The sequence below is a fragment of the Epinephelus fuscoguttatus genome, linkage group LG19 (assembly GCF_011397635.1).
Source record: "Epinephelus fuscoguttatus linkage group LG19, E.fuscoguttatus.final_Chr_v1".
In the NCBI taxonomy this organism is placed as follows: Eukaryota; Metazoa; Chordata; class Actinopteri; order Perciformes; family Serranidae; genus Epinephelus; species Epinephelus fuscoguttatus.
In genome coordinates, this window is record NC_064770.1 from 35,115,044 (window position 1) to 35,139,903 (window position 24,860).

Below are 24,860 nucleotides of genomic sequence, written 5' to 3' on the forward strand. Positions count from 1 at the left end.
TTTCAGTGCTGCTCCATTGACCCAACCTGTTTGAGGATTATTATTACGAGTCATAAATATTGAGTCAGCCCTCTGTACAAGACTGCTGTGTATTTCACCCATTCTGCATTGATCCTGGCAGACTAAAAGCTCACTTGGCAATTTACTGTGATTCCCTTTCTCTTTACTGTGGGTCACGCAGACACAGGTCACCACAACATGTCAGTCCTCGTCCTTCTGTTTGGACTGCAGTGACCGCGTGATAACAAACAAACCATCCTCCCAGGGAAAGAACAGGACAAAAAAAAGGGTAGAAATGTCACCAAACTCTGAATATCTGCCTCATTAACAGAGGAAGAGAAGCGGAATAGAGAGAGGGAGAAGAAAAAAGGTCTTGAAGGGGAAGAGATGTAAGTAATTCCTCCAGCCTGCTGGTCCACACACGGAATGTGGGAGCAGCGAGTTGTTCAATAATGTATTGATTTTCTTAGTGAGCTTTTCTTTATTTGAGGATTTGATGTAAAGGGTTATCTGACAGATTTCTGTTAAACCGGAGCAGTGTGAATGTATATAGGAGTGCCCGTCTCTCTGTCCACCCACCTGTCTGTCTGACAATGAAATTAATCAGTGCAGTGTTTAAATGTTTGCTTGTGTGTGTGTGTGTGTGTGTGTGTGTGTTTGCCTTAGGTACAGAGCAGAGAGAGTTTGGCAGAGAATAATAATAAAGTAAAGATGATAAAGTGAAGGGCGACTGTTTGCCCTCAGAACAGCTGCAGTTGGGAATTCATTGTAGTTGTATATTGTGTAATTCTTGTAGAAAAAGCCTCCAGTTTGCTAAAGAATAGAGGGTGCAGAAATGTACTTAACACTTGTGTTCCTAAATGTCCATAAAGTCTCGATTATGTTTAAACTGAGGAGGCCAAAACAGGTGTTTAACTGCTGTTGAATTTCTTTAAAAATGGGATGTTATTGCGGCAATATGGAAGCCATAACCCCCCCCCTCCACTGGGTTTTGTATCCAGGGCTAGCGTGTTTAACTGTCAGACAACCATACCGACATTTAGTGAATAAATGACCCTACTAACATGACTCCCATACTAAAAATGTTTAACTGCTCACAACAGCTGGTGATGGTTTGATGCAACATTTGGATCACACTGAGAATCAGATTTTTCCATTCCATAAGCAATCTACAGTACCATGCCCCATACTGATGCATTTCTTCTGCTTTCAACTTTCGACAGTTGGTTCATAATGTGCAGTTTTGTTAAGACCGTGTCATAAAGGCTATGAATGTTTGTTCCCTTTGAAAATGGCTATGCCAGTTTTTCCCTCGCCAAAATATCGCATGAATTCGGAGCATTATTTACCCCCCTTGCTGACAAGTTATGCCAACTTGATTAAACCAATGGATACCTTAGGTTGTCTAGTTTCACATGATACTACTACCTTCCCCCCAACCTAAAAAACAATTGCCACAGCCTCTTAATGGAAGCAATGTTAGCCTCCAATCGTTTCAGGGCGGCGATGGCCTCACCTGGCCCCGCCATGGGGGCGGAACTGCTTTCAAATACTTGGTTTGCGTCCAAATACCTGAAGAGTAAGGACATACCCATCAGCCTCAGCTGTCTTTTGTGTTAGTGCTGAGTACATGCTAAATGTTGCGGGCCGACTGCGATGGTTAATACAGTAAACACAGGAGAGCCAGCTCCTCGGGTCAAGACTCGGCCACTTACATCTGCAGGAGAAGGGACACTCCTTTGAGGACAGCAATGTGCACATCTTGGCCTGGGAGGAAAGATGGTTTGAAAGAGGAGTAAAAGAAGCCATCTACGTCAAGCTGGAACGACCATCGTTAAACAGAGCGGGTGGCTTATGACACTACTTATCCCCCACCTACAATGCAGTCTTGGGATCCCTCCCCAGATGACTTTCACCGATTCACCCCTGGTCCCACCTAATGACTCACATGGTGGCCAGGTGGGTCAATGACTCATATTGTGACCTTAAGGACTCTGAAACTAAGAGCTCACGTGACCCCTACGACTCTGCAAGGGTTCCCACCCACACAGGGTTTAAAGCCTGCACCTTCGTAAAAGTCATTCAGAAATGAAGAAGCTTCTTGGATGAGAGGCGAAACGTCTTCAAGAAACGCAAGCAAGTCCAGTTGCCTACAATATAGCACTTACAATTACCATGACCCGGATGACTGAGAATCTTCTCCGACAACTACAGTAAACACTATATCTGCTAAACATGATAGCATTCTCATTAGCATGCTGATACAAGCATTGTGCCTAAGTTCAGCCTCACAAGCTGCCACATGTAGTCCTCTTAGACTCTTATTTAATGTGGCCAGTCCACTGTTAGTTGTATCATGGAATGCATTTGGCATTCAGCTTGATACTGCTGCCTCTGTGAGCAACTCAGTTAGTTCAAAGTAAAAGTTCTTATTCATGTGAATATTTGTGGAACATAATGATCAGAAAATGTTTCATCAGGATCATGTTTGAAGTTTTGGCAGGACTCCATGGTCTGTTTGGATTTTAAATGTCTCTCTGTTGTTGCCTTTCTTTCCTCCAGCATGATAAGGCAGAACCTGGGTCGATCAACTCGCTCCATCTGTCTGGGCCTGGCATGTCTGTCCCTCGCTCTCAACCTCCTTCTGGCATTTTTCTGTCTCTCTGTCCTCCAGACACCCTGTGTCCTTCCCACCTCCTCTTCTTCCTCCATTCCAAGAACAAATACTCAGCACCGTCAGTCCATCTCCCACTCCTCCTCTTCTTCAGATGTCTCCTCCTCACATAAACTGCCAACGATCCCCCAGAATGGAGAGCATGACAAACTGAATGCCATCACCAATAAAGAGAGAGACTCATTCAGTGAAGCTACTGAGAGGACAAAGAAACTGATTGGAGCTGGAAAAGTCAAGGTTAAGGGTTATTCTAAGCTGGAGGCGCTGTTCAAGCACCCGCTGTACAATCTGCCACGTCCAGAGCTGCAAGACGATGACTGGCTGCTGAGGGTAAAGAAAACTGAACATGCAAAGGATACAGGAGGTGAGGAAGAGGAGAAGGAAGACACCATAAATAGTGACAGCCAGTGGTAAGTGAAACTGTTGCCCCCAGACATTCACAGTGCCCTCTGACTGCCTCCTAGCTCCACCATGAGGTCTTGGTTTTCAGTCAACATAACCTTTTGGACTACCATGAAATTTGGCACAAAGATTCAACTTTGGTGTCCCCCCCTGAAATTTCAATACACCAGCAAGTCCAAACATAATCTGTCCAATATTTTGGTTTACACCAGGCAAAACCTGCCTCTCCCCACAGGGCTGTAGGCTACATAGGAGTCTTAAATATGTCTGCTTGGGAGCCAGAATAGAAGGAGTCATGGCTCAAAACTTAAATTTTATCACATACCAGCCGCCACTGCCCATCAACAAAAACATACAAAACGTGTGTTAGTGAAAAAGTATTTCCTGTTGTAGGGATGAATGGCATTATGTGTATTAAAGGTTATCATGTCCACCTCATCAGAAACTGGGGAGGGATTAAGAGAAATATTGAATGTCTCTGTAACGCTAACTTTAGCTAACGTTAGCTTTGATAGCAAAACAAACTTGAGGAACCTGTCCAAGTGTCGTCCTCCTTTGTAAGATTGGCTTCCTGTGACATCATCCATCCACAAAGTGAGAGCATACGGGTCGGCTAGCCTTGGACCAAGACGTTCATTGCATGAACATCTTGAAAACGAACCCCATTTTTTGTGTGGGGGTTCCCGGTCTAGACCGATTCACGTCTCCATATACTTTCAAATCAAACATGTAATGTACTCACCTAATAGGCACAGGTGTTAGGAAGGTGTACGGGGGTTGCCGTGTGTTTGTATATCCGTTATTGTTCAATAAATATGCATTTTATCTCGGGATGTCTTGAAATTTTCTTCACCCCTTCTTCGTCCTGCAATGAATGAGTGCACCGGCTTTCTAGTGCGCCAAAGCGCCACTATAGCAGTTGGGAGGTGTATTGCACATTGGTAGTACACCTCCCAACCGCTATAGTTTATGGAGACGTGAATCGGTCTAGACCGGGAACCCCCACATGAAAAACGGGGTTCGTTTTTAAGACGTTCATGCAATGAACGTCTTGGTCCAAGGCTAACGGGTTGGCCAGTCTGGTCCCGTTGGTCAGTGTTTACTTATTCAAGTATCCCCTTGTTTCCACTTGCGTATGTGTAGAGGCGAGGCAACCGGAAGTCCATTCATTCCTATAGGAATCTCCGTGATAGCCGATGTGACTGCGAAACTCCTCCCTTCCATAATATTTCGGTCAAGAATTTGCCCTGAGTTTTGTGGAAGTTTTCAGAGAGACCATATGACATTGTACTAATTCAGCCAACAGGTTGTTAATTGGCTAACAGGCTATTTCCTTAATCTCATTTGCCTGTGTTGATTGTCAGGTGAGTTTGTCTGATTAAAAAGATCTTTTTTATCTAGTTTTAACACATTGAGTGTGTTTACATGGACAGTCTAATTCCCTTTTCATTCAGAATGAAAGTTCATTCCTATTAAAAGTGATCTTGTAAACACCTAATTCGGAATGAAAATGGCCAATGCAATTGAAAATTCAATCCGATGTAAGGGGCTGGAATATTCCGTTTCTAATTCTGAATGAAAGAATTTCTCGCACTTGTATACATTCGTTCCTCTTTAAGTTAATTCCGGTCTTTCTGCACATGCTCGTTTCCTTGCCTTTCTGGCGCGATGACGTATACAGCATGTATAGCGCTCACCGGTTTCCATACACCACAGCACAGTCTTCTATCTCCCGTCTTCGACCTTCTACCTCCCTTCTCCTCCTCAACAGATGAAGCATTAGCAGAACAAGGTTGTTGTCGTACTGCTGCTTCAAGAATATAAGCAAAACAAGCCCGAAAAAGGCACTAAGAACGGCGTCATCAAGCATCTTGTTATCCGGAGCGAGGACTACAGTGTTTCTTCCAGTAAACGTAAACACATAACATCCGCCCCGCCCCCTATCCAATCAGAAACCTTCCCTGCCCCAAACCTTGCACAGACCTGAATAAAGGCGATTAAACTGATCTCCCATGTAAACCCTCATTCGGAATGAATATTTCTCATGTAAACTACCTGGAAAAACTTTAATTCCAAATGATTTCATTCAGATTTATTTCATTCTGAATGAGAAGCCATCATGTAACCGCACCCATTGTGAATGAGAGTCACGTTATTCTGCTAAAATATGGTTTTCCATTACATACAGTCAGATTGTCATTATGACTTGTTCAGCTGTTCATATGTCTTTTAAATTAAATATTTCACAAAACATGCCATGTACCTGGCAGATCCTGTTTTTGACCCTGTAATGTCCCAAGCACATAATTCAAACTACTGGATGGTAAACAAAATTAGTCTCTTCCCCATGGCTACAGGTAGTTTGTTTTAGGTTTCTATGTATCTGTAAAGGAATGCACTTCCTTGCGTTGGACACTAGAGGCATCATCTGTATATCTACAGATCTACAGACACCAGTCACATCAGTGGAAACAAGTCTGACTTCAGAATGGACTGTGTGGTATAATTACTGGTGTCCCACGGTTTCATGAAAAATGTTCTTGAAAAATAACTCTTGGTTATATTTATATTTGTCATCTCGTAGCCTTTAGGCTGCTTTTTGTTTTGCAAAATTAATGGAGTGTCCTGGAACAGAATGTCTTGTTTTAGTTTCTTTATATGGAACTTTACTTCATTAAACATTTTCCCACTACAGCTCGTTTTATATCTCAGAGTCGACCTGAAACAAACTTCAGCTTCACTGTCTCATTCATTAGCCAGTTCAGCCTATTTATCACCTCCTCTTCCTCCCCTAAAGGCAGAGTGCCAGTGAGGAGGAGGGCTATGACAAGGTCACTTGGACGAGCGATGTGGAGACCCACCCTCCCTGGCTACGGTTCCACCTGGGCATCACTCGCTGGGAGCTGTACAACAGGAAGGATCCCAACCTGGCTCGGCTGACTCACTATTTGGCAACGCAACGTATCCTCGGTGCTGGTGAGCAAATGAGGGGGGTGGGGCTAATCAGTTGGAGAACAGAGAGAAGAACATACAGGGCCAGGGAAAGCCACAGAGACGAAGGAGAGGCATTAGAGGAGGGTGAACAGTGAAGGAGGTGAAGGATTACCAGTGATTTAACTACGTTCCCTTTAATCTTTCTGTTCCTAAAATTACTTCCTCACAATTGCTTCTAGCTGGCAAAGACATGACTCTTTAAATATGAGCCATGTTCTGCCAAAACTTGCACAACCCATTCAGGTAAAAGCACTTAATGTAGTCACTGATATATAAAAGTCTTCGACCTGCATTCAGCACTATCTTTAGGATGCAGTGATGAAAAGTTTTTCTGAAACAAGGCAGCCTGGCAAGCCAGTTTTTAGTTATGAGTGGAGTTTTGTTCACTAAATTTTAATCTATGCAAAAATTTGGTGCAGCGTCTGCAGTGATGCGAGCGCTGCGCCGGACCATCGTGGTGAAGAGGGAGCTGAGCCAGAAGGTGAAGCTTTTGATTTACTGGTCCATCTATGTCCCAACCCTCACCTATGGTCATGAGCTCTGAGTAGTGACCGAACGAATGAGACTGCGGATACAAGCAGCTAAGATCCAAGTCCTCCGTGGGGTGGCTGGGCTCAGCCTTAGCGACAGGGGGAGGAGCTCGGACATCCAGAGAGAGCTTTCGAAAGGGGTCAGTTGAGGTTGTTCAGGCATCGGATCAGGATCCTCCTGGGCGCCTCCTGTCAGAGGTGTTACAGGCACATCCCACTGGTGGGAGGCCCCGGGGCAGACCCAGAACACGCTGGAGGGATTACTTACCTTATCTGGCTTGGGAACACCTTGGGGTCCCCCAGGAGGAGCTGGAAATCGTTGATGGAGAGAGGGATGTCTGGGGTGCTTTGCTTGGCCGGTCATTCCGAAGTCGCCGAAATCTGGCGCTTGGGCAGTGACTTGCAGCATCAGAAACTGGCACAAAAAAGCATCCTTTATTGATGGCATGATACGCAGCCAGTTGCGGTTATAGTATAATGGCCCTGGCTTCAGGGGGAAACGTGGCGGGACAAAGACAAAAGTTAAGGGCAGGAGGGGTGGTGGAAGGGTTCAACAAACACCGACTTTCACCCAAGAGAGCAGTGTTCATGTCCTGTAAAGGCCCTGGCACACCAAGCCGACGGTCGGCCATCAACCAAGGTTGGGCCGTCGGTGAGCGTCTGTCAGCCTAGTTTTTGCGGTGTGTCCCACACCGTCTGCACTTTGGTGTCGGCGGTTTTTCGGCCTATTGAGCATGTTGAATCTGCAGCGGAGCTGGTCGCTGAGAGAGATCACTCTGATTGGCTGTTGAGGTTTTATTTCCTCGAGGAAGAAGACAATGCATGTAACAAGCAGAACTTGACACGGCGTCCTAGAACGTCAACAACCAACGCACCCAGGGTACCTATCACGTTGCATGAGGATGTGGAATGTCCATGATCCAACGTCAATATGTGACAAGGTTGGAGTGAGAAAGTGTTGGCCCCTGCAGATGAAAATGGATGGATGGATGGATGGATGGACAATTTAAGTAAACAAACTTTAGCTTTTTGGTCATTTTCAGTGCCACCATCCCCATGCTTATCACAGTTTTATGCATTTTGTTGTCCAATTGGGTTCAAGGCCACACAGATAAAATCCAGCATTTCACTCCAGAGCTCAACAATGCTCAATATACCAAAACTAAATTTAGAAACTGACCTAATCTTTACCCCAAGTTGTCTTCTCAGTGCTGGGGTTTGATTTCAGTATGATCATTCAGATTCTTCCTGACACCATTACACAGTCTCAACCAGGCTGCTTTTTCATTTTAACTCTAATCTCTTTAAATACAAACAAGCTAGTCTGTGAACGAGCCAGAGGCAACACGGAGTAAAGTTTTCACTCAGTGAATACAGTAAACCGTGCCAAAGTTCATATTTAGAACAGGGAAGATTACATTTTTAGAAACACATGCACACCATCCACACAAAGATGACAGATCCTTAGGGTGCACATAACTTGGGCTGTGTATGAAAACACTTTTGAGGCACATTTACGCAGACTAAAAGACCCAGGAGGATTCAGCACAGTGTCTGACGACCCTCAGATCCTTTCAGTAATGAAATGAAAGTTTAAACAAGGTGGAGAAGCAAACATAGAGCCGCATGTATTGACCTATACATTCTTTGTGTGTGTGCAATGTGAATATCTGTATCACATTTACTGGATGTGGACACGATAACACGAACACTCATAAGATATATTACAAAAACCTTACAGGAAAAACAAAATTTATAACGCTTGTAATATAAAATTTTTATAGAGGCCGTGTCCAGATGCAACGGATTTTATGAGGCTGCGGTTTGTGCGGTTGATGCGGTATATTTTACTGGACTAAACCATGATTTTTAGACAACTTAAAAACACCAAGCCCCACACACACACACACACACACACATAATACACAGTCATCGTTAAGAAAAAGGCGAATGATGTGTCATAAAAACCAGATCATCTTAAATCAGCACTTGATTTTTTTGGGGTCATTAAAATAATTCTCCCACAGACTTACATTATCTCAACACCCTCTCACCCACACACACAAAGACATTGATCCAAGTACCACACATGAACACACACAGGCACACAATCTCACTTGCACCAACACATGCTCATGTTGTGTTTACTCATCTCAGACACCTTGTCCCCGTCTTCAGCACGCCGCACAATGAATAATGCATTGAGATTTGTGTTATATGGTGCAGATTAAGCACTAATCTCAGCTACAGGCTGATTTGTTTTGACTGGTATCCCCTTTCTTTCCCATGTTTAACACTCAACAAAGTTTTTATACCATTAAACATTTGAGTGCAGATTCATTTTCTTTTAATCGGAGTCATAAACAGGTGATTTAAATAAATATGAGAGGATTTGATCTGTTTCTCAGGATTTGTAGCTTTTGAATTATTTACAGGACGTACTCCTACAAGCATGGCAGCAAACTCAGCCTCTTCTGAATGTCTGGGACCTTAACGTTGAACTTGTCACTTGAAAGAGCGCGTGCTTTAATTTAATTCATTCACACTCCCTGGGTGTGTGAAGTGAGGGTGAGGTGGCTCATGGTTTTATTGGATGAAAGACTCCAAAGGTACCTCCGTGTTTAATTTAATGATCTCAGTGTTGCTGATAATGAGTTTAAATAATTTGATTAATAGCTAATAATACACTGAGTTCATTGTTTGTGTGTGTTCACAGTAAAACTACAACCAAACATTTACCAAAAAGACCTTCAAGAAAATAATTCTTAAGTCTTTACATGAAAAATGTACGGTTGTTCTACATAGGAAATAATATTCTACATATGATGGAAAAATGTTTTTTTACCCTGCCTTTTGGGCCTCTGTAAAAATGCATTATTACAATAATGTTAATTATACAGCACTTCTCTAAAACAAGTCACAAACTAAGTTCATTACAAAGACATAAGACAAAAGAAATGACTAAATAAAAGCAGAATCAATATGGTAATAATAAACTTGTCCAGTTATGTGAAGTGAGGGTGAGGTGTCCAACTCACAGATCTCAGTGTTCCTAAAAATGGGCTGAAATTTGTTGAAAACTAGCTAGTGATACACTGAAGTCCCAGATTATGTTTGGCTGGGGCAAAACCAAAGAGACCTTTAAAATAACAATTCATACATTTTTGCATGAATAATGTATGGAAGCCCTGAAGGCAATAAGAAAAAATATTCTGGGCAAAGTTGTCCAAAACCTAAGATTACGTTCTAGGAGACAATATTCTGTGTATGGGATGTTATGTCCCACACACTGTAGGAAATAACATCCCGTACATAGGAATTTTTTTAGTTTGTTTTGTTTTTTTGTTGTTTTTTTTCGTACATCTCAGGGTTCCTGTAATAATGCATTATAATAGTGACTTTATTTATATAGCACTTTTGTTCACTTAAAAAAACACACATGCTTGGATTGAATTGATTTACACTGTCCAATTGACCTATGGCTAAGCCACGCCCCCCTCCACTCACTCGGACAAACTATCAACATTCAGTGACCGGCGCTATGGCAGGTGTCACAGTACACGGCATTTCACAGGAGGCAATTGATGTTTTCTGGGGACATAACGATCAGATGTCATTGAGGAGTAACCAAAAGGGCCTAAACTACGCATTGGAGGGATATATTCATCATTTTATTGTTGAGAAGGTCGATGAAAAGCTTAAATTACAAGCCAAAATTTACAGGTCACAGTGTACGCTTGTGAACCGCATCTGGTTGCCGTTGCCATCAAAGACAACAAGTTAAAGTGCCACTGAAGTTAAGGTTTTTGGCTCAGAATATGAGAAAAGGATAACGGCCTTTTTACCATCTTTACCAAGAGTGTCTCTCCGTTAGTTTGGTGCTACAGTATTTACACTGAATCATTCAGCATAACGTTTGCCAACCTTTGTTATCTCTGCCATTACAGATAAGTTAATGAAGCTAAGCTCCAGAAGTTAACGTTAGCTTAACTAGAGCCCTTTGGACAACAGCTAACAATGATGTACCATCAGAACTAGAGACACTTTTCTCGGTTGAGATGTGGTTTAAAGTGTAAAAAATACACCTGGTCGCCCAGCCTCTCAGGATACCTTGTGTCAGAGTTGCATGTACCCCATGCACACCGTTTGACCATTTTTAAACTTCAAATCTCAAAAAAAGCTCAAAACCGAACAAAACTGACTTTGACTCATGCTTTTTTTTTTGGATGAAACATTCAAAAAGTGCCTAAGCATCCAGTTTACAGAGCTCTGCGTTGATAAAAATGAGTTGAAATTCATTGTAAAATAGCTAATGATACTCTGAAGTCCTTTATTGTGTGTTGCCAGGATAAAATATGACCTTCAGGATAACAATTCATAGGTTTTTACATGAATAATATACAGAATGTTTGATTATCTCCTAAGAGATATCTCCTATGTGTTAGATAACACCCTGTTTGTTGTAAAAATGTTTTTTACACCTTGCCTATTACGTCTTCCAAAATAATGCATTATAATAATAACTTCATTTATATAGCAATTTTCAAAAACAAAGCTAAAACAAAGACATACAAACAAAATAAATTACCAGATGTACAATAAATAAAAGTAGAAATGATACAGTAGTAATGACAAGTGAGGAATGAATTACTAAAACACAATAAATACAAGTAAAGTATAAAGAAGAACAACCGATTCAAGAGAAAGGAACTCTTAAAGTGCATTGTAAAAGCCTTGACCTTGAAATTATTGAACGACCTCTGCAGGAGGTTCTCAGGCTACATTCAGGCTCACGGGGGGCTAAATTAGTATGTTTTAAAAATCACCTCCAAAACAAACAGGTAACCAGTGTAGGGATTTAGACTCTTGTGATGGTTTTGTGAGAAGTCTTGCTGCAGCATTTTACAGTTTGGAGAGGTTGTATTAAGCTAAATTCTTAGCAGACAAAAATAGAAGAAATATGCATTATGGGAGCATAATACTGATTAAATACTGATTAAATCAATTGTATAAATATTTTCTCCAGGTCTTATTGCAGTAATGTACCAAATGGAGGGTGTAGTAGCAGTTGGTGTTTGGGGGTTTAACTGTGTAATAGGCCACCATGTGGTGAAACTGGTGTATAGCACTGCATTGAACATAGACCCAGTGCAGTGCTCATGTAACCCTTACATGTATCTTTTCATGCCTCCACACCGGTGACAGTCGAGGCTAGAGGCGTTATGTCTGTCCATACCATTCTCGTGAGCATGTTATCTCCGGAACACTTTGAGGGAAATTCGTCAAATTAAGGCACAAGCATTTAGTTGGACTCAGGGATAAACGAATTAGATTTTGGTGGTCAAAGGTTGAGATCACTGTGACCTTATGTTCATCCCGTTCTTGTGAACATGAGAACTTTGAAGAGAAGTTCTTAAAATTTGGCACAAACGTCCACTTGGACTCAAGGTTGAACTGATTAGATATTGGTGGTCAAAGGTCACTGTGACTTCACAAAACGTGCCTTTGGGCATAACTCAAGAATTCATAGGCTAATTATGACAAGATTTGACACACTGAAGTGATGACATTTTATATCCAAAATGTCAATGATCAACTTCACTGTAACATCATAATGCTCTGCAAAAAACACTATTCTAGTCAGTATTCATCACCATAACTCAGGAACAGAAGGGGAGACATTTGGTCGGATACTGAATTGGTGACAATAATCTTGGACGCCCATCTTGAAACTGTGAGCAACATCCATATTTGAAGCATTGTCTACTGTCATGGCAACATATGAGTCTGGGCAGACATTGACTTTAACTGTTGCTTGACTTGTTGGTGGAGGCATACAACTGCTAGGTGGTAATTCTAGTTTTTTAATCTAATACTCAAGTGTGTGATGACTGCAGTATTCATGTGCACTCCATATCTTTCAGTTCAGAAGACAGGAGGTACCCAGCTCAAACTGCTCATGTCGTTCCCGAACTACGGACAAGCTCTGCTGAAACCCATGAAGTAAGGCACCACAGTCCTCATGCTGACTGACTGATACATAAATGACTGACAGCTATGGTGTTTACTAAATGAAAACTCAAGGTCACATTTTTCATGAAACAACACAGCGCAGCAGAGCAAATTTCTCCTCTTCCACATGACATCAGCATATCCTCATGCATTATGTGTGCTTCTGTTGCACAGGCAATCCAGAGACGCAGAGACAGATGTAAACCTCTTCTACTTCTCAGACTTTGAGAGGCACAATGCAGAGATCTCTGCGTTTCACCTTGACAGGTACAGAGCTTTGTACACTCTGTCAGTAAGCAGGAGGTGTCCTGCTGGGTGGACAGACCATTCTGTAACCACCAGGGCACTGGTCCAACACTGGAATTACTTATTCATGAAGCTACTGTACAGCTTGTAGCGTAGGAATACGAGTAAAGTGTGTATTGAAAAGAATAATAGTGTTTCACTCTTCTACACTGCTCTTTATTCTTGCTATTTTTTGTGTCTTTTTTTCAGATTGCTGGGGTTTAACAGGATCCCTCCAGTGGTCGGTCGACTCATCAACGTCACCTCGGAGATCAGAGAGATCTCCACTGACCGCAGGCTGTCTAGGACCTTCTTCACTTCCCCCGGTATGCATTTAGGTCAGTGTGTATGCATGCCTACCAACTGCCTGACCTCTAAACTCGAGCTTCCGTCTCTCTGACTCCAGCGGGCAACGTGTGTTTCTATGGCCAGTGTGAGTACTACTGTTCGTCAGAGTACCCACTATGCGGTCAGCCACATGCGCTGGAGGTTTCCCTGGCTGCCATGTTACCTGACCTCACCCTAGCGCCCCGCAGGTCCTGGAGGTCACCTTGGAGACGCTCCTACAGCCGCACCAAGAAAGCACAGTGGGTACACTGTTATTTCTCCCTTTAAAAGTCATGCAGTCACTAATGTTTATATCGATTTCATCAGAAAACAGCCCTGCAGTCATCAGAATCTTTATTTTATCCACCTACATTTAAACATTTGGTGGTGTGTAGAATACTGGAAACATCTGTCTGTTTTAAATGTTATGAACTGTAATGTTTTTACCTTGTTGCTGTGGAGATGAGTGCGTGTGGAAGCATGAGTCTATACTGCCCTCCGGTGGTGTAAATGAAAAACTGCAACACAACGTTCACAATAGTTGGTTATCACAGAAGTGTTAATGTCACTCAGTATACACTCACCGGGCACTTTATTAGGTACACCTGTTCAACTGCTTGTTGACACAAATAGCTAATCAGCCAATCACGTGGCAGCAGCTCAATGCATTTAGTCATGTAGACATGGTGAAGACGAGCTGCTGAAGTTCACACGGAGCATCAGAATGATGAAGAAAGGTGACTTAAGTGACTTTGAACGTGGCATGGTTGTTGGTGCCAGACGGGATTTTCAGCACAGCCATCTCTAGGGTTTACAGAGGATGGTCCCAAAAAGAGAAAATATCCAGTGAGCCAAAATGCCTTGTTGATGCCAGAGGTCAGAGGAGAATGGCCAGACTGGTTCAAGATGATAGAAAGGCAACAGGAAGTCAAATAAGCACTGGTTCCAACCAAGGTGTGCAGAAGAGCATCTCTGAAGCAACAACACCTTGTCCAACCTTGAAGCAGATGGGCTACAGCAGCAGAAGACCACACCAGGTGCCACTCCTGTCAGCTAACAACAGGAAACTGAGGCTACAATTCACACGGGTTTTCTCACCAAAACTGGACAATAGAAGATTGGAAAGACCACATTCAGATGGAAGCATGGATCCATCCTGCCTTGTATCAACGCTTCAGGCTGCTGCTGCTGCTGCTGCTGGTGTAATGGTGTGGGGGAGATTTTCTTAGTACCAACTGAGCATGGTTTAAACACCACAGCCTACCTGAGTATTGTTGCTGAGCGTGTCCATCCCTTTATGAATCCATATATTCAAACTGAAAATAGTTGTTATAAATGATTGTCATTATTATGGCTCCTGTTTTAACTCACGTCCACCACTGTTCCCAGGTGGGAGAAGGACCCGGCCTACTGTGACACAGTGAAACGGACGCCTCCTTACAACTACGGCACCAGACTGGTGGATCTCATAGACATGGCTATACTGGACTTCCTCATGGGTCAGTCTCTACATTTTAAACCCAACCTGGTAATCAGTCAGTTGGCAACATAAGAGCCCTTGCAGACAGTGTGATGGGGGTCACTGACCTCTATGTTCTGCTTGAAGCGGGGAGGGAAGTGTAAATAAATGAGTAAATGACAGTGTCATCTCTCATGTTAATGCACTCAGGATGTTACAATGAATTTTCATCACCATTCTAAATTAACTTTGTTTTTTATTCAAAGGGAACATGGACAGACATCACTATGAGACGTTTGAGAAATTCGGCAATGAGACTTTCGTGCTGCATCTGGATAATGGACGGGCGTGAGTAGCATGAACATCTGCTGCTGACTCATTTCAGCTCAGGCAGTTTATAATGTTGTTATAGTGAGAGCAACAAAGAGTGTGTTGGAACAGCTTTTATCTCAGAGATAAATAAGTAAATAAGAAGTACTTTTTCATGACTGAAATGTTGGTGATAATGTTTTCCAGGTTTGGGCGTCACTCTCGGGATGAGCCGTCTATTCTCACTCCTTTGCAACAGTGCTGCAGGTAAAACAAAAAATGTCTGTTCACTGAGTGGCCAACACTCTTAGAAATGAAGGATGGGTGAAATAAAGTGTAAGAAAGAAGCCCATTCAAAAGTTAGTACAGTTACAAGGTGTACTAGAGAAGACATTGAATTCATTAAATTTTGACACATATATTATAAAGGGACCCTGAGAGGTGAAAGAAACCTAAACGTTCTTGCTAAATTCTGGCTTGTTTAGGTCTCAGTTTGTCTTGTCTCTCCACCCACATTTCCAGAATCCGTCGTTCCACCTTCCTCCGCTTGCGCCTCTTGTCCCTCCCTGGCTTCCGTCTGAGTGATGTCATGCGGGAGTCGCTGGTCCAGGATCCTCTGGCAGACATGGCACCCGTCCTCTCTGAGCCACACCTCTCTGCTCTGGACCGACGCCTTGCCTACGTCCTACAGGTGGTGCAGACCTGTCAGGATCACCACAAAGATGTCATTTACGATGACTTGGAAGGATACGATCAACAGCCTGATGGAGGGGGAGAACAATAAATTATATATTTGTCTTATATATCTGTGTGGAAATCATTTTGTCACATAGTCAATGAGGGCGTGAAGGTCAAAGCTGTTGAAATGGTAGCCAGATGTCCAAAATTATCAACATAATTTTCTCTCTGGTCCCTTTAACCATCTCAAGACCGCTCAGATTTTGTTGGGCACCTGAGCTACTGATACAGGATAGATACACGGGATGGAAGTGAGCACAGAATCAGCTGGCAATTTGTTTATGTCAGTTATATGTATTCAGCTTTAATACCAATACTAAACAAAGGATCATAAGTATTAAGACAATCAAGAAATGTGTGAAAATGGGGATAAAGGGGGAAAAAAGATTAAAAAACAAAACAAAAAAAAACAAACCATAAGAATACTTAACACAGTAAAATTCAAGCAAATCCATCAGTTGAAACAAGAACAAGACAGTGATAAAAACTGGTTTCCAGCTCAGTACAAGCAGCTGGCAGCTGCAACCTAATCCAGCGTGTTTAATAAGAGCCCACATTAAAGACAGCGAGGGTTTCTTTCAACAGAAGGGGAACACACATAAAACAGGAGGGTTGTGATGGTCTTCCACCAGAAGATTTTGAACACAGGATTTTCTGGTTTCTGATGGGTTTTTTTGCAATTTGTGCATTTTCTGCATAATCTGTGGTGTTAATTTTGTAAATGCAAATGTACAAAATGTATGTGATAATGTAATTTTGTTTTTAAAATAGTTCTCTGCTACTTTTATGTTTTTATTGGGGGAGGGGGGACAAACTGACATGTTCTAAATATCGAGGGCAAAGTGACAGCGATGAGGTTATATAAGGGGGTGGAAAAAAAACAATGTTGGCCATTACTGAACAGGCCTACCGGGCAGAGGCCCAGGGGCCCAAGGTGTCAGGGCCCCCCCTGACCAAGACTCAAAAAGACCACAGAGAGACACAAAATGAACAAAAAAGACACTAGATTATATCAAAGAGACCCAACCTGCAGCAAAGCAACCAAAAATCAACCAAAGAAATACACCAAAGTAACACAAAGAGACACAAAATGACCACATAGAGACACAAAGTGACCAAAGAGACACAAAATTACCTGAAGGAAACCCAAACTACTACAAAAGACACAAAATGACAACAAAGAGATGAAAAAACACAGAAAAAGAAATCAAATAGTTACGAAACAACCACAAAGAGACAAAATTACCTCAGGGAAACCTGAACTACTACAAAAAGACACAAAACAACCACAAGGTGACAAAATGTCTACAAAGATACACAAATCAAATCAAAAAAGAAACCAAATTACCCCAAAGAGACACAAAACGAACAAAAAAGACCCTAAATTACCAGAAGGAGACCCAAACTACTACAAAGAGACACAAGACAACCAAAAAAAGAAACCAAAGTACCTCAGAGACACAAAATGACCAAAAAAACACACAAATACCTGAAGGAGACCCAAACTACTACAAAGACACACAAAACAACTACAAGGAGACACAAGATGACTACAAAGCAACACAAAACAACCAAAAAAGAAACCAAAGTACCTAAAAAAGACACAAAATGACCAAAACAAGATGCAAAATTACCTCAGGGAAACCCGAACTACTACAAAGCGACAAAAAACAACCAAAAACAAAGTACCACAAAGAGACACAAAATTATCAAAGAAAAACACAAAATGACCTGAATGAGACCCAAACTACTACAAAAAGACACAAAACAACCATAAGGAAACACAAAATGACTACAAAGTGACACAGAACCGACCAAAAAATAAACCAAAGTACTTCAAAGAGACACAAAAAGACCACAGAGAGACACAACATTACCTCAGGGATTCCAAACTACTACAAAAAGACACAAAACAACCAAAAAAAGAAACCAAATTACCTCAGAGACACAAAATGAACAAAAAATATACTAAATTACCTGAAGGAGACCCAAACTACTACAAAGCAATACAAAACAACAAAAAAGAAACCAGAGTACCTCACATAGAGACAGAATGACCACAGAGAGACAGAGAAACACACAGAGATGCAAAACCACCACAAAGTCTGTGTCCTGTGTGGTAGAGGTGGTGGGGCCCTTTGCATATCTGTGCCCAGGGGCCCATTGTCTCACACTACACCCATGGGTCCTCCACCTCAACATCCTGGGTGCATCACTTCCTTCTTTCTGGTTTAAGTTTATCAACCTATTTGTGTCTCTACTTTTATCAATATAAAAGTCCCCTGCTACTCTCAAGTTTTCATCAGGGGTCAAAGCTGCACGTGTTGTAACATGTTCCCTGCAGGAGTCACTCTGTGGTAGATGACGCCCCCTGTGGCCACTGACCGGAACTGCGACTTATCAGCTGAAGAAAAAAACTCCTCCAACTTTCACTTTCGAAACGTCATCAAAAGGAGGAAATGAGATCACATTGCGGGCAGAGGGTTGTGCTGTGGGTAGATCCGCTCTGATCGGACTTGTATAGACTCCCGCCTGTTTTAATCTGCTTTGTTTTATATGTGACACAGTACAGTGAGCTGCTGCGGCATTTTTACTTTAACTGTCTAAACCCTGAACTTTGGAGCAGGACAGTGTGCAGAGGGAGGAACTGCAGCGGAGGGAGCCTCCATAAATCACTTTACTCAGTGCCACACTGTGGATGTGACACCTCCTGACCTGTGGAGCAGCTGTGGTCTCTCTGGGGTCTCTGGTGTGTGTGCAGAGGTTTGGGTGGAGGTGGTTGCAGCCAGGAGCATGACGGAGCCGACGTTCTGGATGGAGAAGGAAGAACTCCTTCGGTTCTTCCGCCGCCATAAAACAGAACTGTCCTGCATGGAGAACCCGCACATCTTCCTCAGCCAGCTCAGAGATCACGACCTGATCCCGGACGACAGATACCAGGTACGTTAGTGAGGTGTTACGCAGTTGTTGTTGTTCTGATCTTCTTCCTCACACACTCAGATCCTCCCATGGGTGCTGCTTTGAATGGAAGGCGCGCCCGTCTCGTGATGGCGGGAACAGCCTGCAGGCTGCAGCAAACAGGAACACAGATTTTAATATCTCTGTAACAGCGGCAGACTGGAGATGAAACATGCCTCTGAAGTTTTGACTAGAGCTGTGTCTGTGCCCATATGTGCATGCACTCCTCGGGAGCGCGCTCAATGTAAACTACCAGGCATTGTAGGGGAGACCGGGATCGGTTGTCACAGTATTGTTCAACAATACGATGGACAAACAAATGTCAGGTATAAAAGGAACACAACAACAACAACACATGGGAGCTGAAACAAACTGCAGTGACAGGTGAAAGTAAGAATGGAGAGGAGAAAACAAGAACAACAACAAAAGCAGTTCACTTCACATCAGAGGTTTCATCAAATATTTATTTGTAATATTCTAAAAATGTTTTACTTTGTTGTTGTTCAAAAGAGTAAAGCAGCAAAAGCTTTTGAAATCCTTGGTCATATTTTCCAGCAACCAAATCGTATCTTAAATGCCCCTGAAATGTTTTGCACTTTGCACCAACATCGCACATTATTTATCCTACAAATCATGACAACAACCCACGAACTGGCAAACTGTGCTGTTACAAGATGTAGCCTTTGTCCAGCTTTTCACCTCATTCTTAAAGCAACACCTACTGGACACTTTACGCTTTTCTTTGTTTAGGTTAAAATGCTCGTGCACTCCACCCCCATTTTGTAGCAGAAACGCCTAAAACGACATACCCAAATTAAAATGACTGTAGCTTCTGAACCGCTCTGACTACATGCATGCATGAGGTGTTGCCAGAAAGAAAACTCCCTCAAGTTTCTTGTGAAAGTGTCAGAAACACTCTAGGTGATACAGAGACATAGTGATGGGCCTCTGAAGTCAGTAAAATTTGAAGATTTTGCCTAAAATAAAATAAAAAATGTATTTCAGGATGAATAACTGTCTGCGGCTTCATCTGAGCAGGTAAATGACACTGTGGGACTGTAGGCACACTAGCAATGAACATTTGTTTCAAATTTGAAGAAGATTGCTCAAAGTATGACCATTCTACAGTGTTTTTTCCATGAAAAGATCTCAGTCGTCACTGACCCCGGATAACTTTCAAAACTCCGGGGTTGTGTTTGACTGTGCAGGACAGGTAATGTTATGTTTAGTTTGCCTCTAATGTAACAGGCTATAATGCTATTTATGACAACACAGCATCCAGTTGCTAATGGCTAACGTTAGCCTACGGTGGCATAGCCTCTGAAACGTAACGTTGTCTTCCTTGTGCGTTTCCACTTACAGGTAACGTTAACGCTACTATCTAATGTTAGCACTGTAACCTTATTCCAAAACTTTTAACACTCTGGGGTTGCGTTTGACTGTCTTGGTTGTCTTGGAGTAGGCCTTTGGAGGGAGGTGGAGTTGCAGGAGGAGGGGGATGGGACTTTGGAGCGAGGCGGGAGTTGTGGATGTTGTAAGTCCTGTGTGAAATGCAAGAAAGGTAAGAGTAGCTTTAAGGGGGAGTGTGAAAAGGCCTTTTTTTGTTTGGGGTTTTGTTTGTGTTGGCGTTGTTAAGAAGATGCTCATTTTTAATGATGCAACATTTGATCAGGCAGACACAACATGTCAGTGCAGATGTTCTCTTTGTGTGTGTGTGTGTGCAGAAGGTGAGTCGCATGAAGAGTAAGAACAACATAAAAAGAGGCCTTTATGACATTCTGGACTGGCTGGAAAAAAAACAGTCAAAGCGCATCATAGACTTCTGGGACTGTGTCTTCAATGAGACCATCATGAACCAGTACCCCACCCTGCGACTGCTGCACAACAAACTCAAGGACGGTCAGACTCTTTTTTTTATGGTCATTAGACTGTTAATGATTGTAAATCTGCTTACTATTGAACTATTATAATTTATATTATATACTAAGACAGGTTTATTTTTGTAAGATAGATATTTGGTATATATATTTACATGGTTTATAGTTGTGTGACAAAGTTAAATGGTAATAAAAACGAAAGGTAGGAAAGTCTGAAAAGGTATAAGTTTATCTCTAGGAAGTTGTCTCTCCTTTTCCGACGTGTAAATCAAATTAACTATACACTGACAATTTGCTTTTACATTATGCTTTTTATTATTTATAAATATTACTTTTTCCGTGTGTCCGCTTGCTGTATGTTCATGTCTTTTTTTTATATAAATAAGTAAAATAATAAAAAAAAAATAGTACAAATCTTAACATTTTAATCTCTGGGTTTTCATTTATATCACAGGGTCTTTCCATTTTTACCAACAACAACCAGAGAGTGAAGAAACAGAGGAGTCAGATGAAGGGAAAAGGAAGAAGCTTTCGGCAGATGAGGACGGACAGAAGAAGCAAGAAAACTCAGTAAAGAAGAGAAAACTAAGAAGTAGGAGTGCGTGCGAGGAGGAGGAGGAGGAGCAGGCCGGCCCGTCATCTCGACTGACTCCAAGGAAAAAGTCCAAGAAATTATGCTTCTGTAAGTCGACTCCCATTTAGGCTTTACTTTTCTAAACTCACTGGGTCTCATTCATGAAATGTTAGCAAAGCTATGAGAAGATTTGCACCTTGGTACTAAAAACCTACTTCAGATTCATGAACGCCACGGGAACGTCAGAAATGATCACAGGCAGGAGTGCATGTTCATGAATACCAATCAGTCGTAAATTGACAGCACACTCCTGCTAGTCAGCAATTAGCATACATCCCGCCCATGAATAGCCAGTGACCACCATATAAGGAGGTGTTAAATACCCTGGACTATGGAGAAAGAGAAAGAGGAAAAGAAAAACTTTTCCGACGCTGAGACTGAAGTTATTTGGGGTGAAGTGGAGTTAAGGAAAACATTGTATTTTCTTCTGTTGGTAGTGGTGTGACAGGAACAGGTAAATCAAAGGCCTGGCAGGAGGTAACAGGTGCCGTTAACTCCGTGTCTTCTGTTGTAAGAACCATCCAGCAAGTTAAACGAAAATGATCCAACATGAAATTTGATGCAAAAAACCTCCACAAGTACACACAAAGAACCCACAGGAAGCCGGTCACAGCTCGCTGCTGCAGATGAGCGCATTGCTTGCATCATCAGCGAGACCTCTCATTGTTTTAGCATTGTTTAAACCACTATTAAAACATCTTAATTAGGGGTGTAACGGTACACAAAAATCTCAGTTCGGTACGTACCTCGGTACACAAGTCACGGTTCGTTTTTTTTTTTTTTTTTCGGTACAGTAATGAAAAAAATAGACAACTATTAAATATCTTTTACTTATTGGTAACCTTATTAAAACATACCACCACAGCAGTTAACTCTTTTTACACAATTTTTGAATGAAACAAATATATATATATTTTTCACATTGTTTGAATGAAAATAGAAATATAAAAGTGAAAAATAAAATCCTGCTGTTTTTTTAACACATTTTTTGAATGAAAAATATAAATATAAATTTCTGCTTAAACACTTTTACTCAGTTAAAATAAAAAGTATAGTGCAGCTGGTCAGCTTTAAAGCCTGCTCAGATTCAGTTTTACTAGGAACTTACTTAGCTTTCCCACTTTGTTAAAGTGCAGTAAACAAAACATGCTTATATCTAAAGTGCAGCTTAAACAATTTACTCAACTCCAATGGCGTTGGTTATTTCTTTAGCGCGATGGTCAGGGAAACGCTCTTTCTTTTTAAACAACGACGATATCGTAGTTTGCACCAGATTGCTTTTTCTAGTCGTGCCGGTTAACGTTTAAACTCGGGTGGTGTCACTTTAGATGCGTTAGCATGTTAGACGTTTTTCCAAGTACATACCCAACCGCTGTTCTGCAGTGTCGGCACACTGCTTTTGTCTTGTCAACTTGTTTATTTCCATCTTCGTATTTTACCCTGAAACCAAAGTGTCCCCAAACGGAGGACTTAAGGTGTGGGGGTGGGTCTTCAGGTTCGTCAGGCTCACTTGCCATGTTGTCAAAATGCCAGAATGCGCTGCACAAAGTGAAAGCGGAGATTTACGGTCGGACTTGGTCCATCACTCAATTATGTCCGTCGGGGCACTAGATATTTTAAATGGTTCGGCTCGCAAAAACGGAATTAAAATAAAACAAAATAAAATAAAATAATATCCTGCGCCCAATAATTCAGTACAGGGTCCTGCCGAACCGAAAGTCGCGTACCGAACGGTTCGACACAAATACATGTACCGTTACGGTCCTAATCTCAATGCAGGTAGTCTGATGTCGGGATTAACCCACCGTTAAGTTTAACAACAAGTCCCTCCAACTCTCTGCCAGATTCTGATTCACCAGCTGCCCACAGGTCTTATTAAACCAAAACTCAATTTGAAATAATGTTTACGTCTCCCACGTCACAGCTCTGATAATTAAATTTAATTAATTTAAGTTTGTTACTTTATTCATCCACAGAAAGGTGTTGTCCAGTTTTGTATTATTCAGATAACTCATATTTTAGAACCCTAATCTGAAGCTCAAATCTGATAAATACCAACTAGTTTAACTAACTGTGTTACATTTCTTATCTCTTGTTATGTTTAACTTACTTGTTTCAAAGGCATCTGTGTATTGTGAACATAACAGAGCACAATACAAGCTAAAACTGTAATTTCTAATAAGACAAGCAGCATTTATGTGCAATATCTTCTTTACACGAGCACTACCAGCAGTCAGAAGCAGCTGTAGATCTTGTTAGTATCTACGAAAAGTCCGGAGCTACTAGCATATTGATATATGCAGAAGTATTCGTCATTTTCCCTCTGCGAACAGTTTACACATAAATTTGTTCTGCTCATATTTGATGAATGAGATCCACTGTGTCTTAATGTTTACTGCCTTTTAGCGCACTGTCACTGTGTAAATTATGTCTTTGTAGTTTCTCATTCGTAACAAAGAAATCAAAGTTCTTTTTTTTTTTATTCTTCAGCGTCTCCCCTGAAGAAGGGACAGAAGAGCGACATTTGGACCTGGAACATCTACAAGACACAGCTGCCTGTGACCTGTGGACAGAAGGAGGGGACACTGGACAGACAAAGACTAGCTAAAGGTAGGCCAAATGTAAAGCTCAGTGACTGGAGGATTGATTATGAATAACAGCAGATGATTGATGGCTGACATGAACACTTTCCTTATTCTCTGATGGTTTCAGGGGAGAAGTGCATTGTGTTCAAGAAACGGTGGTTTACTCCCGGTGAATTTGAGAGGTTCGCGGGGAAGGAAAGCTCCAAGAACTGGAAGTTGAGCATTCGATGTCAGGGCACCCCACTGGAAAAACTTATAAAGGTTTGTTGAAAAGTGAATTTGAAATACATGTGGAACCTGGCTGTGTGACACAGCTTGCTTTTCTCTAAAGCAGCAGTGTGTAGGATTTAGTGGCTCCAAGTTAGGATTCCTTCAGTGTTCATTGTTCAGGAGGTTTTTACTTGGAGCCCTGTCAAATAAATCCAAACCTATATGACTGGACCATGTGGGACTTTACTTTGAAAGGGCAGACACAGGAAGTGTCCACGCTCAGCAGTCAGACAGGAGTCAGGTTCATTTCCAGGGCTGGTACCTGCGGTTATTCCACAGGCTAGTTAATAACATGTCGGGCAGGAAATCCAAAGTGTGGGATCATTTTGAGAAGGTGAAGGACGAACCCAAGGTGATATGTAAACTCATCTTCAATGGTCGACTACAAACATGACGTATCATCTGAAACACGGAAGTAGCTACATGCCCATTAGCCCACAGCGTCATTAACATTAAACATGACGGTGCAACATGGTGATCTCCATGGCTAAGGAACTGCTCCCTGTGTAGATATAAACGGCTCATTCTAAGATAACAAAAACACAATGATTCTTATTTCCAGGTGATTTTACACGAAAGAAAACATACTTATTATGATATATTCAATCTTTGCTAATATACCCCCCTAAATCCTACACACTGGACCTTTAACGTTGGTCATGTTAGCATGCCTTGTTGGATATCTTTACAGACAGGTTGTTGTAGAAATATGATTTTCTGTTTTTTAATTTCACTGCAGGAAGGTCACCTGAAGGCAGCAAATTACAAAAGAGGGTGTAAAAAGGTAAGAACAAGAACTGATGAAA

The 24,860-nt window shown here is 41.8% G+C and overlaps 2 protein-coding genes across 11 annotated transcripts in view; both read left to right on the top strand.

The window, feature by feature from the left end:
- The first annotated feature begins 336 nt into the window (after positions 1-336).
- fam20cl (family with sequence similarity 20 member C, like) lies at positions 337-15,776 on the top strand. The gene is made up of 11 exons (XM_049560735.1): positions 337-389; positions 2,563-3,084; positions 5,874-6,052; positions 12,525-12,603; positions 12,787-12,879; positions 13,108-13,223; positions 13,304-13,484; positions 14,614-14,723; positions 14,950-15,031; positions 15,200-15,259; positions 15,515-15,776. Exons 2-11 carry the CDS (start codon positions 2,564-2,566, stop codon positions 15,774-15,776), a joined length of 1,683 nt encoding a protein of 560 aa, XP_049416692.1. The 5' UTR covers positions 337-389; position 2,563.
- A 2,349-nt stretch (positions 15,777-18,125) lies between these two features.
- sp100.1 (SP110 nuclear antigen, tandem duplicate 1) overlaps positions 18,126-24,860 on the top strand; it is a 67,896-nt gene continuing 61,161 nt past the window's right edge. For 4 of the 10 annotated variants that reach the window (XM_049560711.1, XM_049560710.1, XM_049560712.1 and 1 more), the window contains exons 1-6: positions 18,163-18,670; positions 20,413-20,587; positions 21,020-21,247; positions 23,690-23,809; positions 23,912-24,045; positions 24,794-24,838. In XM_049560711.1, the coding sequence (XP_049416668.1) occupies positions 18,524-18,670; positions 20,413-20,587; positions 21,020-21,247; positions 23,690-23,809; positions 23,912-24,045; positions 24,794-24,838 (849 nt within the window). In that variant the 5' untranslated portion in view covers positions 18,163-18,523. Of the gene's footprint in view, positions 18,671-20,412; positions 20,588-21,019; positions 21,248-23,689; positions 23,810-23,911; positions 24,046-24,793; positions 24,839-24,860 lie in introns of all 10 variants that reach the window. The other 6 variants (XM_049560706.1, XM_049560708.1, XM_049560705.1 and 3 more) reach the window with 4 other exon arrangements.

What these genes read in the sequence shown, in the direction of transcription:
- fam20cl (XM_049560735.1), top strand. Translation starts at nt 2,564, where the DNA reads ATGATAAGGCAGAACCTGGGTCGATCAACTCGCTCCATCTGTCTGGGC. An exon ending in ATAAATAGTGACAGCCAGTG is followed by an intron (nt 3,085 to 5,873) that starts GTAAGTGAAACT and finishes CCTCCCCTAAAG; the next exon opens with GCAGAGTGCCAGTGAGGAGG. An exon ending in TATACTGGACTTCCTCATGG is followed by an intron (nt 14,724 to 14,949) that starts GTCAGTCTCTAC and finishes TTTTATTCAAAG; the next exon opens with GGAACATGGACAGACATCAC.